General features: G+C 34.8%; 1 protein-coding gene across 1 annotated transcript; it reads left to right on the top strand.

Annotated features, from left to right (window-relative positions):
• The first annotated feature begins 3217 nt into the window (after window positions 1-3217).
• Window positions 3218-16652, top strand: LOC109179104 (probable manganese-transporting ATPase PDR2). Its single transcript, XM_019328670.1, has 21 exons — window positions 3218-3601; window positions 4399-4488; window positions 5299-5498; window positions 6167-6239; window positions 6384-6556; window positions 6673-6844; window positions 7503-7607; window positions 7688-7798; window positions 7881-7967; window positions 8155-8337; window positions 8936-8986; window positions 9067-9192; window positions 9762-9841; window positions 10332-10440; window positions 11533-11661; window positions 14001-14066; window positions 14157-14228; window positions 14331-14482; window positions 14767-14878; window positions 14967-15083; window positions 15321-16652. The coding sequence occupies exons 1-21, from the start codon at window positions 3353-3355 to the stop codon at window positions 16401-16403; spliced, it is 3540 nt and encodes a 1179-aa protein (XP_019184215.1). The 5' UTR covers window positions 3218-3352; the 3' UTR covers window positions 16404-16652.
• Window positions 16653-16897: the final 245 nt, after the last annotated feature.

The following is a 16897-nucleotide window of genomic DNA, read 5'->3' as shown; positions in this document are numbered from 1 at the left end:
AAACGATAGCCAAAAGCAGCCATTAAAAGCTTAAGGCTATTGTATAGACGCAACTCTCCAGTTCTACCCTATACCCACTATATATACATCGTTAACTTGGAATACAAACACTAGAACTACAACTACCAGTAGCTTATTGTGTTCTTCAGCCTTCTCTCTCATCATGGGTCTATTCCTTCTTGGACGTGTTTTGTCAACCTTCAAAACAAGAAGCACAGTAAAGTTCAGAGTTGTATGGAAAGAAAAGGGAGGGTCATCTGAAACCAAGAGTATAGAAGTCGTTCTATGATGTAGAGGTATATGAATTAAACACATTGTATTTTAGTATGCGATGGTAATTCCCTAGATTTAATGAGAAGGAGCTTATTGGTAAGCATTTCAATTTAAATCAATTATTTTCTCTTCACAGATATTTTGCCAGATTTACTGACCAGATTTCAGTTTAGTAGTGAGGTCTCATTTTTAGTTTTTATTTATTTTTTATTGTTTCTTAAGTAATAGAGATATCATTTGTTGTGTAGTTGAGATCTATTCAGAAACTGTCAAAAGGTGTTTGCTCGATGAGTTCTCATCATATATGTAATAGAAATAGAGATATCAAAATCGTTTTGAGATCTCCAAAAATAATTGAGTCAATCTAGATTTATGGCTTAAATGTATCAATCAATGAAGCTTGGCCTCTAACTAATATTTAACCCACTAACTTGTGCAAAAAATAATGAATTGAATAAGTAATTCGAGCATCAAAGATCCTTGGCCTATAAGTATTATGCAAATAAATATTTAGAGGTATCAAGAATTGTATAAGTATCAAATGTTAAGTCACACATACCTATTATGAATTGGGAACCACAACACTAGAGCAAGGAAACAACATTGGTATTCAGCACACCATATGTGTAACTTGGATACTGAAGCCTATGTGCAGGAATACAGCATAGGTAGTCCTACTCAGTATGCATAACACTGTAGAAATTAAAAAAAAAAAAAAAGACAAGTTAGAAAGAGTAATGTTAGTTTATCTGTGAAGAGAAACCTACTTTATATTATGTAATGTAAGATGTAAGATTATGCAAACTTAATGGACAAAAAGTAGACGGGAAACACTCTGCACTTCTAAACTGAATTGGACTTACCTAACATATCATATGTCAAGGTTTATAAATTGTTATGATTCAATAGCACTGAAAGGGCTCTGAAAAAAAAAATGAAGAAATTAACCAATTCAACAACTATTGTTACGAAGTGGAATCAACTCTTTTGGAATACATGGGGGTTTACCCGGGATGGACACAAGAAGAGGAAGCATCCTCTGCGATAACAAATAGTTGTTTTTAAAATTTTTATAGTGTTATTTATGTAAGTTATATATTTTACACCTTTTTGGGGTTTTAAAATTTGTTGGTGGATATGATATGAATTAGAACTGGAATTGGAAATAAACCAATACATGCTAAATACTATGTTGAATATTAAGTACTTGAAACCATGACAAACTAAGCGAAATTTACAGTAAAAGAAAAAAAACCAATCCAAGAGTTATATTCACATGAACCAATTAGATTCATGAAGAATATTAGGAAAGGATCAACTTTGTAATAGATTTACAAAGTATGTGGTCTAACTTTACTATTTTTCTATTAGGTTCCTTTTTCTTCTACAGAAAAAATTCGATTCATCAGAACCACATATACCAGACAGACTGGAAGATAAAGCAACACCTAGAGACCTAGCAGAATCACATAACCGAATGCAGAGAATAATATTTTCAAGTTACCTACATCAGTTAATACCTAATGTAATAGTTTAGTGAAATGAAATGATGAAATGATTGTTTGCAATACTTTTGACATGCAAAAAAGTTTAGTAGTAATAGGTTGAACTGGTTGAAGACTATTTTTATCTGCCAAAATAAATAATACTAACCAGTAAAGGTCTTCAGGAACCAAGTTGTATGTACCCGTTTTTTATGGAATCAGTATTTCAAGTAAAAAGTTTTGGAAGAGGAAATTTTCAAGTCCAACTTGAACTTAACTGTGTTTTATATTATTGTGTTTGATGTTTTTGTTGGTATATATATAACCTGAACTTATTGACAGTAAAACATCCTAACTCAACATCAACCTTAATTATTAATGCTAACCACAAGCATAACACTGTAAAGACATGATAACTAAATATATAAACTAGAATTTAGTGCTAAGAGTACATACCCATTATGAAATGTGTGTACAAAATGTGGGCATGCATATTATACGTTATGTAACTAATCCTGTAAGAGGTTATTAAAAATGAGGTTAAGGTTACCGTAATGAGAACTTATTAATTAAGATTAACATCAGAAAGTGGTTCAACTACATCTACTTGATTAATATTTATCTTTACCGAAAATTGAAATTAAAACAATAAAAATGAAAGTCAACTGCGATTATAAGATGAATCATCTAGAAACGCATAAATTTCTCGATGAACAACTATGAACTACAATCAAAGTTTAAAATCGATGGAATGGAGAAGCAAGCTAAGGCTATTTCAAATTTCCAAATCTAATAACATATCAAACATGCATGTATCTATTTCGAAGATTTGAGGAAAACATAGGTTAAATATAGATAATCAAAAGTTCAAAAGCAACTAGATATCAAGGACCTAAATTAAACACAGATATGGAAATGTAATCAAAGACATATGTAGTAGATAAGGATTAAAAGAGGTTAAATCAAACAATAGAGATCAGATTGAAGAAGCAAGCTCCTGATCTCAGTTGCAGACGGAGAAGATTGGCGAGGAAGACGACCCAAAGCGTAGAGCATTTAGGCCAGAGTCAGAGATTAAGCTCTTGGAGTGAAGGAAATTCAAGAGAGAAGTATCTTGAAGGAGCATTTGAGAGAGAGACAAACATTGAGAAATGAAGAAGGCTGTCTGATCTCTAATGTGGTTGGTCTTGATATTTTCTTTTATTATTATTATTATTATTAGAGTTTATATATTAGTAATGTTATTATCTTTATTTTATTTTATAAATTAGTATCAGAATGTACAGTTTTAATGTACAAAGAATAACTTATGTTCACCATGGTCCATGTATCTTTAATGTACAAATACAATGAATAACTTTAATGTACTTTTAAAAAATTACCTTACATTGATAAATAATGTATCTTATATTAAAAATGTACTTTTAATTTATGTCCCGTGGTCGATGTAATAATGACTGATATGTCCTTTCCTTGCGTTTGACCGCCCCTTAGACAAAACTCCTCGTCGAATCAAATTTGATTCCTTCTCCTCTCCTGAAAAAGCGTTTCGATGAGTTCCAATACACAGACTTAGGTTATCGCCGGCGGCAGAGATGACGAGGTTTCGGGTCGGTGGGAAAGTGGTGGATAGTGTGGATTTGCTGAGGAAGAGGCACCGACTATGGCGCTTGGACGTCTGGCCCTTCGTGTCTTTGTATGTGTTGTGGCTACTTGCCGTTATTCCTAGCTTGGATTTCGTCGATGCCTGTATAGTTCTCGGCGGCATCGCAGTTTCCCACATTCTCGTGTTCCTCTTCACCGTTTGGTCCGTCGATTTCAAATGCTTTATCAAGTATTCTAAGGTCCAGTTTTTTCTGCTTTTTATTTGCTCAATAAAACTCTACTCTTTTACTCTGTTCCATCTTACGGTGTCTGCAAATTACCTAAAGTGCAGGAATCTTTAATGAAGATTTTTTTATCCTCGTGTGATTGAAGTGTTTTTGAATTGAATTTTATTTTCTACACTAATAATACTAGGACTTTGAGCATCTGTGGATATAGTAGTGTAATATATGTTTATTTTTCTCGATTGATAAATTCTGTGCTTACTACTTCTCCAACTACTTGTAAGAAACAAATGTAGAGTAACTTGTGAGGGTGGGAGATCGTATGTGTTGATTCTTTATGTCACATGGCCATTCTATTCTATAATAAAGTTTGTATTATGTGGAAACAAAGATGCTGGTAATGTTTACTGAATATTAAAACTTAATAAAATTGGAATTCAAAAGGACAGTGTCTTTTTTTTTTTTTTTTTTCCGATTCTATCAACTTGGGTATTGACACTATTAGTATTAATATTAGTTCAAGGAGGTAAAAGGAAGGGGAATGCTTTAATAGAATTTACTGGTGTTTGGTTAATCTTGGTGTAGGAGTGATATAAATGGCCTACATTTTTTTTTTTATTGCATCCAACTTCAGAAGTTTTGATAAAAACTGTATGAGAAGGGTTACAATTTCCTCCCTTTAACAACCTCCTTAAACTTAACTATATGATATAAATGGTGGGTTGATTTTTCACTGATTCTTTGTCCCCAACAGCTGATCAGTTCATCCAGTTGAGTTGAAATCTGAACATAATTGAATCTTCATGTGACAGGTTGATGACATTCATCTTACTGATGCCTGCAAAATTACTCCGGCAAAATTCTGTGGCTCTAAAGAAGTTGTGCCACTCTACCTTAGAAAGGTTTGGAACTTGATTTCATTTGGGCTCATTAAGATTTCTCCTTAAATTTATTTTTGTTTGCTAATTATGTAATACTGTCACTTTTATCATCTTAAAAAATCACTAAATTAGGAAACGTAGAGCAATTTTGTGAATTTGTGCACTTGAACTTTACCACTCAATATCTTCAACTATTTTTACTTCATTCTTCTTCGATTTGATGTTTGCTAATCAATAAAAAATGTCTCTAGCATTACTGCTACCAAGTATATTATTATACAACATTTCCAAAAATTAAATAAACTGCTATATTCCTATTTTCTATTTTTAAAAATGTGTTATTTATATATTATTATGGTGGGCAACATCATCCAAGATCATCAGTTCTATTAGTTTCACCCTCCCCACTGGCACTGAATCAATAATGAGGCAGAATGCTCTATAAGGGCTCATAGCTTTAATTACTACCATACAAGTAGATTAATTGCCCTTGTTCCACCTCTTCTTCAATGTTTATTACCATTGATTGTGATTGCCTCGCAGTCTAACCTGAAAATGTGGCAGATGTAATGGGATAAGCGCTGTGCACTGTTTTTTTGTACTCTGCTTTCTGTTTTGCCCCTTCTACATTCTAGCATCTTCGTAAAATTGTATCTTCCCTTTCTCTTGTTGATAATTTTTTTATGCAAAAAAAGTGTGCGGATTTTAGGGATCCTGATAATGTTGTTTTAAGGATGTCAATTATCACAAGTATGAATTGGATTCATGTTCATGGTGACTCCCAAGTATTCAATGTTACTTAGCTTTTAATGTAAACTCTTGCTTCTGCAGCTGGCATCTTCATCCACTGAAAATGTGGATGAGATTTATTTTGATTTTAGGAAGCAACGATTTATCTATTCAAAGGAGAAGGGAACATTCTGTAAGCTTCCTTATCCTTGCAAGGAAACATTTGGATACTATCTTAAGAATACTGGCCATGGAACTGAAGCTAAAGTTGTTGCTGCTACTGAGAAATGGGGCCGGAATGTGTGAGTCATCTTTGTTCTGTATCATTCTATATTTAGTTAATTACAAAATTCTTTTCAAATATGGGAATGCTAAGGGAGATGGCATCTTCAGAATACTTCTCTTATAATCCTAAGCTGCCCTGCCCTCACCCAGTCCATAAAAAATTTAAAAGAAAAACCTTGAAATGGAAAAAGGATAGAAAACATAAAAAATTTAAAAGAAAAACCTTGAAATGGAAAAAGGATAGAAAGAAAAGACCATATGAAAATAAAAAATAGAATCAATATTCTTTCAACTTGGCTTTGACAACATTCTATTTCTGTGGTCTTTATCTATTGGCTACTTTCCATAATATATGAGAGCAACTCTTCTGTTATACTGAAATTTATTGATCCAACATGCATCAATGCAACTTTTACAGTTTCAACATTGAAATGATTGAATTAATTTTAAGAAAGTGCCTATTTTCCATGTTTTAATCCTTCCACACGACAATGAAAGCTTCAGAACTAGCCTCTGACCTTATTCTTAGAATATTTCCTATGCTTGGAACATTCACCTTTGCTTGGCCCCTGTTTGCATTCCTGTCAATGATGTGCACCATTTTTTTATTTATTGAAGTCAGATTCATGTTTGCATTATCTTAGTTGTTTCCTTCTGCTCCTAATCTTTACTTTCCTGACTGTAGATTTGAATATCCTCAGCCCACATTTCAGAAATTAATGAAAGAACAATGCATGGAACCATTTTTTGTATTCCAGGTTTGATATGATTTATAGTCATTCCTCTATTCAGCCCTATTGAAGTATTCTTTTTTGTTCTGAGTTCTTGATGCTCCCTTTGTAATTTAATTCATATTATAATCTGCCAATTTTCTCATTTTTTGTTATTGCTTGTTTATGCAGGTCTTTTGTGTGGGTTTATGGTGTTTAGATGAATACTGGTACTATAGTTTGTTCACCTTGTTTATGCTGTTTATGTTTGAGTCAACAATGGCTAAGAGCCGTATAAAGACTCTATCTGAGCTTAGACGTGTAAGAGTTGATAGTGAGACTTTGATGGTGTATCGCTGTGGCAAGTATGTTATTCAAATACTATTTGTTTTCTTCAGTTTATTGTTACTACTATATGATGCTTATAAGATGTAGAAAATATGGATAGATTTTTCCCATGCAATAAGAGTTTCTATTTTAGGTGGGTAAAATTATCTGGAACTGACCTATTGCCTGGAGATGTTGTGTCCATTGGGCGTTCTGTTGGTCAAAGTGGAGAGGACAAGAATGTGCCAGCTGACATGCTTTTGCTAGCTGGAAGTGCTATTGTGAATGAAGCTATACTGACTGGTGAATCCACTCCCCAATGGAAGGTTAGTTTCTTTTTATTTCCTTTGTCATTCACTCATTTGGCTTGATTTTTATGAGCGGTGAATGTTATTTCCACTAGTACCTTTTGCTCAACATGGTGGAATGAACTTTTGGAGTTCTAATAGCAATGCTTGGTTGCAAGAAGTTATGATAGATTCTGATAATACAGAAGATAGGATCACAATAATTTGGAATTTTCAGTACAATGGCTTTGAGTTTCTGAAAGAGTTTCTTGGATTGGCACATAACTTCATAAAAAAAATAATACATGTGATCTTTCTCTGCACTTTCTATTGTTTTCTCCATATCAGGTTTCCAGTCACTAAAATTTTGTAACTTGTGCTTCTATCAATACAATTAGTTTTGCAATGTGTAGTGAGTAATGAGTACAGTATATAATAACGGAAATGTTGTTTTTATAGGTAGGAACTGTAAACACGCTGACTATGTAATTATTTATATGCAAAGGAGAATTGTTTAATTTTAGCAGATGTTATTGTTGGCGTTTTTTTTTTTTTTTTTTTTTTTTTTTTTTTGGCATCTTAAATTTCTATCCATGGGGCATGAGTGTGAGCTACGGAAGATGGATGTTTTTTTGTACAGAGCATTATTTTGTTTTTATTTTTCATGGTGAAAGAGAGTTTCCTATGCTAATTTCAGGTTTCAATCATGGGTAGAGGAGCTGGTGAGAAATTATCAGCTAGACGAAATAAAGCTCACGTCCTTTTTGGTGGAACAAAGATTTTGCAACACACACCGGATAAGGTCATTTATAGCTTTATTTTGTTTTATCCAATTCTTTTATGTCAGTTCATATTTTGATCTTTTTGGTTCTGTATGTGTAGACACATCAAATGAAGACCCCTGATGGTGGCTGCTTGGCTGTTGTTCTAAGAACTGGGTTTGAGACTAGCCAAGGAAAATTGATGCGGACTATATTATTTTCCACTGAGAGGGTAATTCTGTAAAAACACTGCTTGATCAAGGTTATGCAGGCACTGGATAGATCATAATGATGCCCTAATTTCTATGTCATAGGTAACTGCTAACAGCTGGGAAAGTGGACTATTCATTCTCTTTTTGGTCGTGTTTGCACTAATAGCAGCTGGCTATGTTCTTAAAAAGGTATAACATATCTTTATGTGATTATAAACCTGAAAAACAGGAAAATAGTTTTTCTAAGTTTTCTAAGGTGGAGCTATAGTGTATAGTGTAAATTTGTGAATATGGCATTCCTGTAAACTTATGTTGAATTTAATTATTGAATATGATGTGAAATGGTCTTGTTTCTGATATGGGTTTCCTAATGCAGGGGCTTGAGGACCCAACAAGAAGTAAATACAAGCTGGTTCTCAGTTGTTCCCTGATTATTACTTCAGTCATCCCCCCTGAGCTACCAATGGAACTATCAATAGCGGTTAATACATCTTTGATTGCACTAGCACGACGTGGGATATTTTGCACTGAGCCATTTCGAATCCCATTTGCCGGGAAGGTATTTTTGGATTTTTAAGGATGCAATTATAGTATTAACTGACATTTGTCACATTTATGAACATTAACCATATATAATTAACATAACCCCTTTTAGAATATTATATTGATAGATTTGATATTTATCAATGAAACGTTTTGTGCTGTATTTCCAACTTCTCTCCTCTGCAAGCATTTGATGATTCATTTTGTTGGACATTATTTAAATGCATAACTGATTAACTGCACTCACTTATATATGGTTATTTGGTCATTGGAAGAGCAACTATTGGGGAAATGAGGCTGACCCATTACCATTATCTTTAACTACCTGCAAAAGAATTATTTTAGCTTTGTCTATACACAGTTAAAACTGCTTTAACACTGTCATAAATAGGTTAGTTTTGTTCCTTTTTCCCCGCTGTTGAGAACAGAGGGGACAAAATAGATTCTGTGATTGGAATTCTCGAAAGTCGATATGTATTTTTAGTTCAAGAATTCTGAACTATGAGAAACTAGAGATGAAATAGTACTTGACCTTGAATAGGAAAACTTACTTTTAAATTGATTAGCTGCCTTTCTATACTGCAAAATTCAACTTAGTTTGGTTCCTTCTGCAGGTTGATATATGTTGTTTTGATAAGACTGGGACGTTGACATCAGATGACATGGTATGGAGCTGGCAATATCATCTCACCTTTTGGCCTTTTGGGCACTTCATTTTTTGACATTTTGATGTTTCAACTGTCAGGAATTCTCTGGAGTTGGTGGGCTGACAGATAGTGAAGACTTGGAAAGAGATATGATTAAAGTCCCAAGACGAGCTCTGGAAATTCTTGCCTCTTGCCATGCATTGGTTTTTGTTGATAATAAGCTGGTAAGAATTTGAAGTAAATATATTCTGAGACCATGCTTTTCAAATTGTTATTCCTTCTAGGTGTAGGGTTATGCTTCATTGTTGACCAAGGGCATAGGTTCCTGTAGCATAGAATCTAGTCTGAGGGTGTGTGTTCTCCAACTTAGGCTACATCGTCAGTGATGTGCATGGTATCAATTCTTTTATTATGAGTTTTTATGAAGTAGTATCAGTTCCTATTGATAATCTGCAATTCACTCCATTATTGAAGTCTCTAATTCTAGTTTTTGGCCTGCTAAATAAAATCCATGCCTATAGAATGGAGAAAAGTTGGCTGCCTTTGAAGAACCTGAATTTGCAAGTTAGCTAACTTCTACTGGTATTTTTATACCATCAAATATAATGAATCACCAAATAATAAGCAAATTTTTATTGCTTCTTGCCTGCATCTCTTGCTTGAACGGCCACATTGAAGACCATTATAGGGAAGTTGCTGTGTGTTTTTCTGGTAGTTTCAGCTGTTGGGGGAAATCTTGTGTGTTTTTCTCTATGTTCTAGGGCCAATTTTCTCCCTTTTTTGGGTAATGTAGGTTGGTGATCCTCTGGAGAAGGCTGCACTTAAGGGGATTGATTGGTCATACAAATCAGATGAAAAAGCCATGCCAAAAAAGTAAGCATGCCATTGAATTGTCATTTTTACAACAGTGTTGGATTAATCAAGCCTTTTCCTAATTTTATCTTGTTTCATCTCTTTCTTTCTTGTATCTCCTATATGGATATCTATCTGTATGTATGTTGGTATTGTCTTCCAAGAGTATATAGGTCAACTAAATCTTTTTTTATGATTGTGGCACGCCATTGTGCAAAATACAAGCATACATTTATCTAGGAATGTACGTGGGTTTTTATCAACGATAAGAACTATCTGGCAAGAGGTTTCTAAATTGCAACGATTTTTATCAATGTTAAGCTTTTTTTTTTTTTTTTTTGGTATATACTAATTTTCATATTAATTTCTACACCTCATGGGCTCATGGCTAAAATACATTTGAAATTGGTTTGAAATTTTTTCCATTTCTGTTGAGCATTTCTTTGGTTTCTTTATCTTGATTGGCTTCCATTTCTTCTCATATGTTGTGAATTATTGTCTACTCCTGCAGGGGTGGAGGTGATGCTGTTCAAATTGTGCATAGGCACCATTTTGCATCTCACTTGAAGAGAATGGCAGTGGTTGTTCGGATGCAGGAGCAATTTTTTGCCTTTGTAAAGGTTTGCACATAGAGATTTTTATATATATTCTTAAAAAATTTTAGGGAGTTGGCATGGGCTTGTAGACGGTGCTCTATATTCCCTCCGTCCCATTTTGTTGATAACTACTAACTTATTGGAGCAGATTTTTTGCCGTTGTAAAGGTTTGCACATAGAGAATAACATAAAATTGTTGATAACTACTAACTTATTAATTATTAGAGATTTTCACATGTACTTTCTGTATTGTTATTACTTTCCAATCTACATGTCATAGTGAGTAAAAAAGGTTAATATTCCCTCCGTCCCATTTTGTAAGTGATAGTTGTGTTTGGCATGATTTTTAAGAAAACAAATAAAATATAACATCCTTTCCAAATTTTTCTTTCTAAAAGGAAGTGTATTAGGACTGACCTAGAAAAGTTAAAAGGAGTAAAGGGTAAATTTTTTACTTGTAAGTAAAAAAGTCAGTGGTAGTTGTATGTAAATTAGGAAAGTGGACATTATTTTAAGATGAACTAAAAGGGAAAAGAGGACAAATTAAGTTGGACAGAGGGAGGTTTTTTTTTTTTTTTTTTTTTTTGTGTGTGTGTGTGTGTGTGTGTGTGTGTGTGTGTGTAGGAATCCTTTAGAAGTAGAGAATCATGGATATTTTATGAAATTACTCTAATATAAAATAGCATTATGTAAGTTGCTTGTCTGCTAGCGTGATCTTGTCCAGTATTTATGTAAGTTGCTTGTTTGCTAGCTTGATCTTGTCCAGTATTTTTATTACACTCTTAGCAGATTAGTTACAAACATGGTTTTATGTTTAACCATCCTATACATCAATTTCTTAGTCTGCACATAAAAGACTTCTTTGTTGTTACTTGTGCATTTGAATGTTGAAATACTTTTCCTAAAAATGCAAAAAGTAATTACTACATTCTTGCCATGTACCAAGTAGCTTGAATATATCACCCCCAAACAACCACTCGGTCGGAAAAAAAAACAAGAAGCTGGAGAAACCTTTTGCCTGTTGCATGAATGTGATTTTTCCATCATCTAACCTTGAAGGGTGAGCAGCTGATCATTTCAGAGCACCCTTATAAGTTGTTTCCAATTAATTTTCAGGGTGCACCAGAAACAATTCAGGATAGACTTGTTGATGTTCCACATTTCTATGTCCCTACCTACAAGAAATACACCCGTCAAGGATCACGAGTATTGGCCCTGGCTTTTAAACCTCTTCCAGAGATGACAGTAAGACTCCCTTATCTGGAAATCTATTATTTCCATTACCATTATCTGTCTTAGAAGCATGTAAACTGTAGATCCCAGAAAAATTGTGCTCACATTTTATAGTAGATTACAGTATTCAAAAGCCACACATTTTTAGGTTTATTTGAGAGAAGTAGCCACATCATTGGATAAAAGTATGGCAAAACTCTTGTTATGATCTTTGGCATTTCAAGATCCTCTGATCCTATATGGATTTTAGGGGGCGTTTGGTTCACGGAATGTTAGATTACCTTAGGGAATGTTAGATTATTGGGAATGTTATATTACTGTGTTTAGTTAAAATTGAGGTATGTAATATAAACATGTTTAGTTGAAGAGTTTTTTATTTATTTTTTTGGGAGTATTTTGCTTTAATATTCTTAACCTATTTTTATGTACTTCAATAAATTTCAAAATTAAAATAAATAAATAAGGCAATGATAAAATATAGAAGTAAATCATTTGAAAACAATTAACTAAAGAGTTTGAGCTTGAGAAACATTCTATGTCTTGAATGGGAGAAAAATCAATGGATTAAAATGAAAAAAATAATTAAAGCCAAGGGAATGAGAGAATACCTAAGGAAGGGGAGGGTATCTCACATTCCCTTCAAATAGCTAAAAGTCTCATTTGGAGGTTATGTTATATTCCTTGGGAAAATTATATAACCTGAACCAAACACATGAATCTTATATTCCCAAGCAGATATAACCTTAGTTATCTTATATAACTTGAACCAAACACCCTTAAGCTTTTAAGATCCTGGCCTTCTGCATTGAAGTGATCCCTTATGCGTGATCATTGGATAAAAGTATGTCAAAACTCTTGTTGTGATCTTTCGCATTTCAAGATCCTTTGGCACTAATACTATATCGTTATTTGAGCTCAAGATCTTAGCCTTCTGCATTGAAGTGGTCCCTTATGCATAGTTTGTTTTATTGGGGACTGGAAGTTGTTATGGAATATATATTTAATATATGGAATCTCTAGAGATTAGGCAGTCTTAGGGATTTAGGTAGGTAGGTAGGCATATGGAAACTTGTTTCCTATTCTAGTGTCTTCTAGCCATGTATTTATAGGGCTTCGTATTCTCTTTTCTATAAGACAGCATATTCAGAAATCTTCTCTTTACTTACCAGAGCCTTTACGATAATTATTTTTTCGTTTCGTTGTCGTCATGTTTTGACTAGCGCGTGAACCTCACGCGCCGGTGCGTGAGGCTCCTCCAACGATTCGAAAACGTTTTGGTCAACCTTTTCTTGGGTCACCTAAGTCTGTTTGTCTTGGTTCTGGGCTTAGTTTGGACCATTGCCTTTTGCTCTACGGTCAGTTTGTCTCGTACACATTCAGGCTCCCTTTTTTGTGTGTTTTGTGATCTGTTTGTGATTTGTGTTGGTGGGTATGGCTGAGTATGACGAAGAGGATGATTGGTGAGGGGCTTGCGTCTAGGGGATCTCTACATTTGACCTCTAGAAGGATGGAGTCCGTTGCTTGTTTTGGTGTTGTCTCCCTCTTTTTTGGTGCTCATTGTCGTTTGGGGCATGTTTCCCTTTCGTTGGTAAAGAATGTGTGTCCTCCAGTTCGGAGTTTGTATTCTTTACCTTGTTTGTCCAAACTTGTTCGGTCCACTTTGTGTTTACCCGGAGTTGCGGTATTGGTGACGTCCAAGCTTTCGGTTCATGGGGAGGGTTCAATCCCAAGTTTATTCGGTCCACTTCGAGTTCACCCGGTGTTTGTCCGTGGTATTGGTGGCGTCCAAGCTTCGGTTGCAGGGGGAGTGTCCAATCTTGAGCTTGTTCGCTCCACTTTGAGTTTACCCAGATGTCTGTGATATTGGTGGTGTCCAAGCTTTCATTTCAAGGGAGTGTCCCAAATAGATTTGAGTTAGTTCGTTATTTAGTTATTTTGGGTTAGTTATATTTAGGTAATCAGTTATTTGTGTAACAAGTTGGGCATGATTAATATCTATGCTCCAACTTGAGGGGAAATGTTATGGAATATATATTTAATATATGGAATCTCTAGAGATTAGGCAGTCTTAGGGATTTAGGTAGGTAGGTTGGTATATAGAAACTTGTTTCCTATTCTAAGTCTTCTAGCATGTATTTATAGGGCTTTGTATTCTTTTTTCTATAAGACATCATATTCAGAAATCTTCTCTTTACTTTCGTAACAATAGTGTTTAAGTCATTTGTGTCTTTGTGCCATTTTGCTTTAATGTTGTACATATGTACTTTTTTCCCTCCTTATTGCTTTTTCATTTTTCCCCTTGCATTGTTTATCTTTCTAAGATGTCTGTTATATTTTACAACTTGTTGAAGGTTAGTGAAGCCAGAAGCCTGGAAAGAGACATTGTGGAAAGTGGCCTTACTTTTGCTGGCTTTGCGGTAACTCAATCTCATTTTATGTATTATATAATTCATCTGGTATCTTTATTATTTATTTGTTTATTTCAATCTTCTTCTAATAAAATTCAGGTATTTAATTGCCCCATCAGAGTAGATTCAGCTACTGTATTGTCTGAGTTAAAAAAATCATCACATGATTTGGTATGTAGATATCTCAGATCTCTGTGTAACACTGTAATTTGAGTACTCATCTCCACATAATTTTAGGGTTTGATAAAATACTCATTTCCATGTTATTTTTAGGTTATGATTACTGGTGATCAAGCTTTGACAGCTTGCCATGTAGCTAGTCAAGTTCACATCATTTCCAAACCAGCAATGATTCTTAACCGTGCAAAGAACAGTGAAAAATATGACTGGGTTTCGCCTGATGAGACTGACATAGTCAGTTACAGGTACATATAACTGTATTTAAAGACCATTTCTAATATTTGCATGTTTGCCCTGCTTTAGTAGTTTCTGACAGTTATATTTCTTCTCATATTGTGGGCTCTATGACTGGAATTTTTCCATGTTTCCATAGTGTTGTCTGTTCTACAGTCCACACCTTTTGTTCTGGTTTTACTAGGAGTTAAAAAAATGGAAGACTTATGTCTATGTACATAAACACTCTGAATGGTTTTATTCTTTTTAAATTTCTATTCATATTCTGACTTTCTTCTTTATATTGATTTAATAGTGAGAATGAAGTAGAAGCTCTTTCAGAAACTTATGATCTTTGTATTGGAGGTGAATGTGTTGAGATGTTGCAGCAGACATCAGCTACACTTAAAGTAATTCCATATGTCAAGGTTGTGCTGAATAAAACACGCTTGTCTCTCTCTCTCTTGCTTGATCTCTTTTTATTTTAGTTTGTAAAAAGGGTCTTCTGTTTTCCAGGTATTTGCAAGGGTTGCCCCTGAGCAAAAGGAACTTATTATGACCACATTTAAGTCTGTGGGAAGGATAGCATTGATGTGTGGTGATGGAACTAACGATGTTGGTGCTTTGAAGCAGGTATATCATGGTTCAATGTTCTAGATTGTTATTTGTGAATTTCAAGAGGTGAATTGTTGCAGATTGCCGTGAATTGACCAAGTTGTCCCCATTAACAATAACAAAAAAAATTGCCTTTGCTTATACTGAGGAGAATTGAAGTAGCATGATTGCAAAACCTGTGCCTTTACATTTTTTAGCTAGGTTGCTGAAAGTGGTTGGTCAGGGTATTATTTTAATGTAATTCTTTTCCTTCAGGCACATGTTGGAGTAGCTTTGTTGAATGCAATTCCGCCCTCTAAGGGTGAGAAATCTGCACCATCTAAAAATGAAACCCCAAAAAATCCCAAGTCAAAGAAACTCAAGCCTGCAATAGAGAATGGAGATGGTAGTGTGAATAGTAGAGGTAGTTCAAGGTCAGAATCCACCAGTAGCCAAGCTGCTAACCGCCATCTTACACCGGCAGAGATGCAACGGGAGAAGTTGAAGAAACTGATGGATGAGCTAAATGAGGGCGGTGATGGTCAAGCCCCTATTGTTAAACTTGGGGATGCCTCAATGGCATCACCATTCACTGCAAAGCATGCTTCAGTAGCCCCTACCACAGACATCATCCGTCAAGGTCGCAGTACCCTAGTAACCACCCTCCAGATGTTTAAAATACTTGGACTTAACTGCCTTGCGACTGCCTATGTATTGAGTGTGATGTACTTGGATGGTGTCAAACTTGGTGACGTCCAGGCTACAATCAGTGGGGTATTTACTGCTGCCTTCTTTCTATTCATTTCGCATGCTCGCCCAATTCAAAACCTTTCAGCTGAGCGCCCTCATCCAAATATCTTCTGCGCCTATGTTTTTCTCTCTCTTCTAGGGCAATTTGCCATTCACCTCTTTTTCTTGATTTCTTCCGTCAATGAAGCCAACAAATACATGCCAGATGAATGTATCGAGCCAGACTCCGATTTTCATCCGAACCTTGTGAATACAGTTTCATACATGGTGAGCATGATGCTGCAGGTGGCTACCTTTGCGGTGAACTACATGGGCCGTCCTTTCAACCAGAGCATATCAGAAAACAAACCATTTCTTTACTCCCTGTTGGGTGCTGTTTGTTTTTTCACTGTTATCACCTCTGATTTATTCAGGAACTTGAATGACTGGTTGAAGTTAGTCCCGTTGCCAACCGGATTGAGAGATAAGTTGTTGCTATGGGCAGTTCTCATGTTCCTGTTTTGCTACTCGTGGGAACGATTGTTGAGGTGGGCCTTCCCGGGGAAGATGCCAGCGTGGAAGCACCGACAAAGGCGTGCTGCGGCAAGTCTAGAAAAGAAGAAGCTCTAGATTTGTAATGAATCACGCCACGGTTTAGACTGACAGATCAATTCTTTAGTCTGATAGAATACAAGAAATTCTCTCATTATTTGATGACTTTGTATTTTGTGGCAGCTATCATATAAGCTTTACTGGAAAATTATGATTGTATCTTCCCCCTTTTTTTGCCGAACAAATAGTGGAAATTATATGTAGCCACCCCATCTGTTTTTGAAATGACACAGGAAGTAACTTTCTGGAGGTGCAAATTGTTGTTTTGATTCGTTTGTTTTTATTTGCTTGGATTTGAATTGAAAGGAAGAGATGGGTGGTTGGATATGTTTTTTTTTTTTTTTTTTTTTTTTAAGAGCAATGATTAAAGAGGATGGCACCGAATAGTCTTCAAAGTATTTTCAATCTTTTACACAAGCAATAGGATAACTAGATAATTTTTTTATTTGCTTTTTTGTTTTTGTTTTTTTTTTTTAGATTAACAATTGAATTTGGTTGCGTGGCAAATTCAA

The sequence above is a fragment of the Ipomoea nil genome, unplaced genomic scaffold, assembly GCF_001879475.1.
Source record: "Ipomoea nil cultivar Tokyo-kokei standard unplaced genomic scaffold, Asagao_1.1 scaffold0876, whole genome shotgun sequence".
NCBI classification, from domain to species: domain Eukaryota; kingdom Viridiplantae; phylum Streptophyta; class Magnoliopsida; order Solanales; family Convolvulaceae; genus Ipomoea; species Ipomoea nil.
This window is presented reverse-complemented; position numbering and strand designations above follow the sequence as displayed.

Bases quoted from the DNA above. Each gene is read 5' to 3' on its own strand.
- LOC109179104 (XM_019328670.1), top strand. From the start codon at position 3,353: ATGACGAGGTTTCGGGTCGGTGGGAAAGTGGTGGATAGTGTGGATTTG. The intron at 9,842-10,331 runs GTAAGCATGCCA...CTACTCCTGCAG, and splicing joins GAAAAAGCCATGCCAAAAAA to GGGTGGAGGTGATGCTGTTC. The intron at 14,067-14,156 runs GTAACTCAATCT...AATAAAATTCAG, and splicing joins TTACTTTTGCTGGCTTTGCG to GTATTTAATTGCCCCATCAG.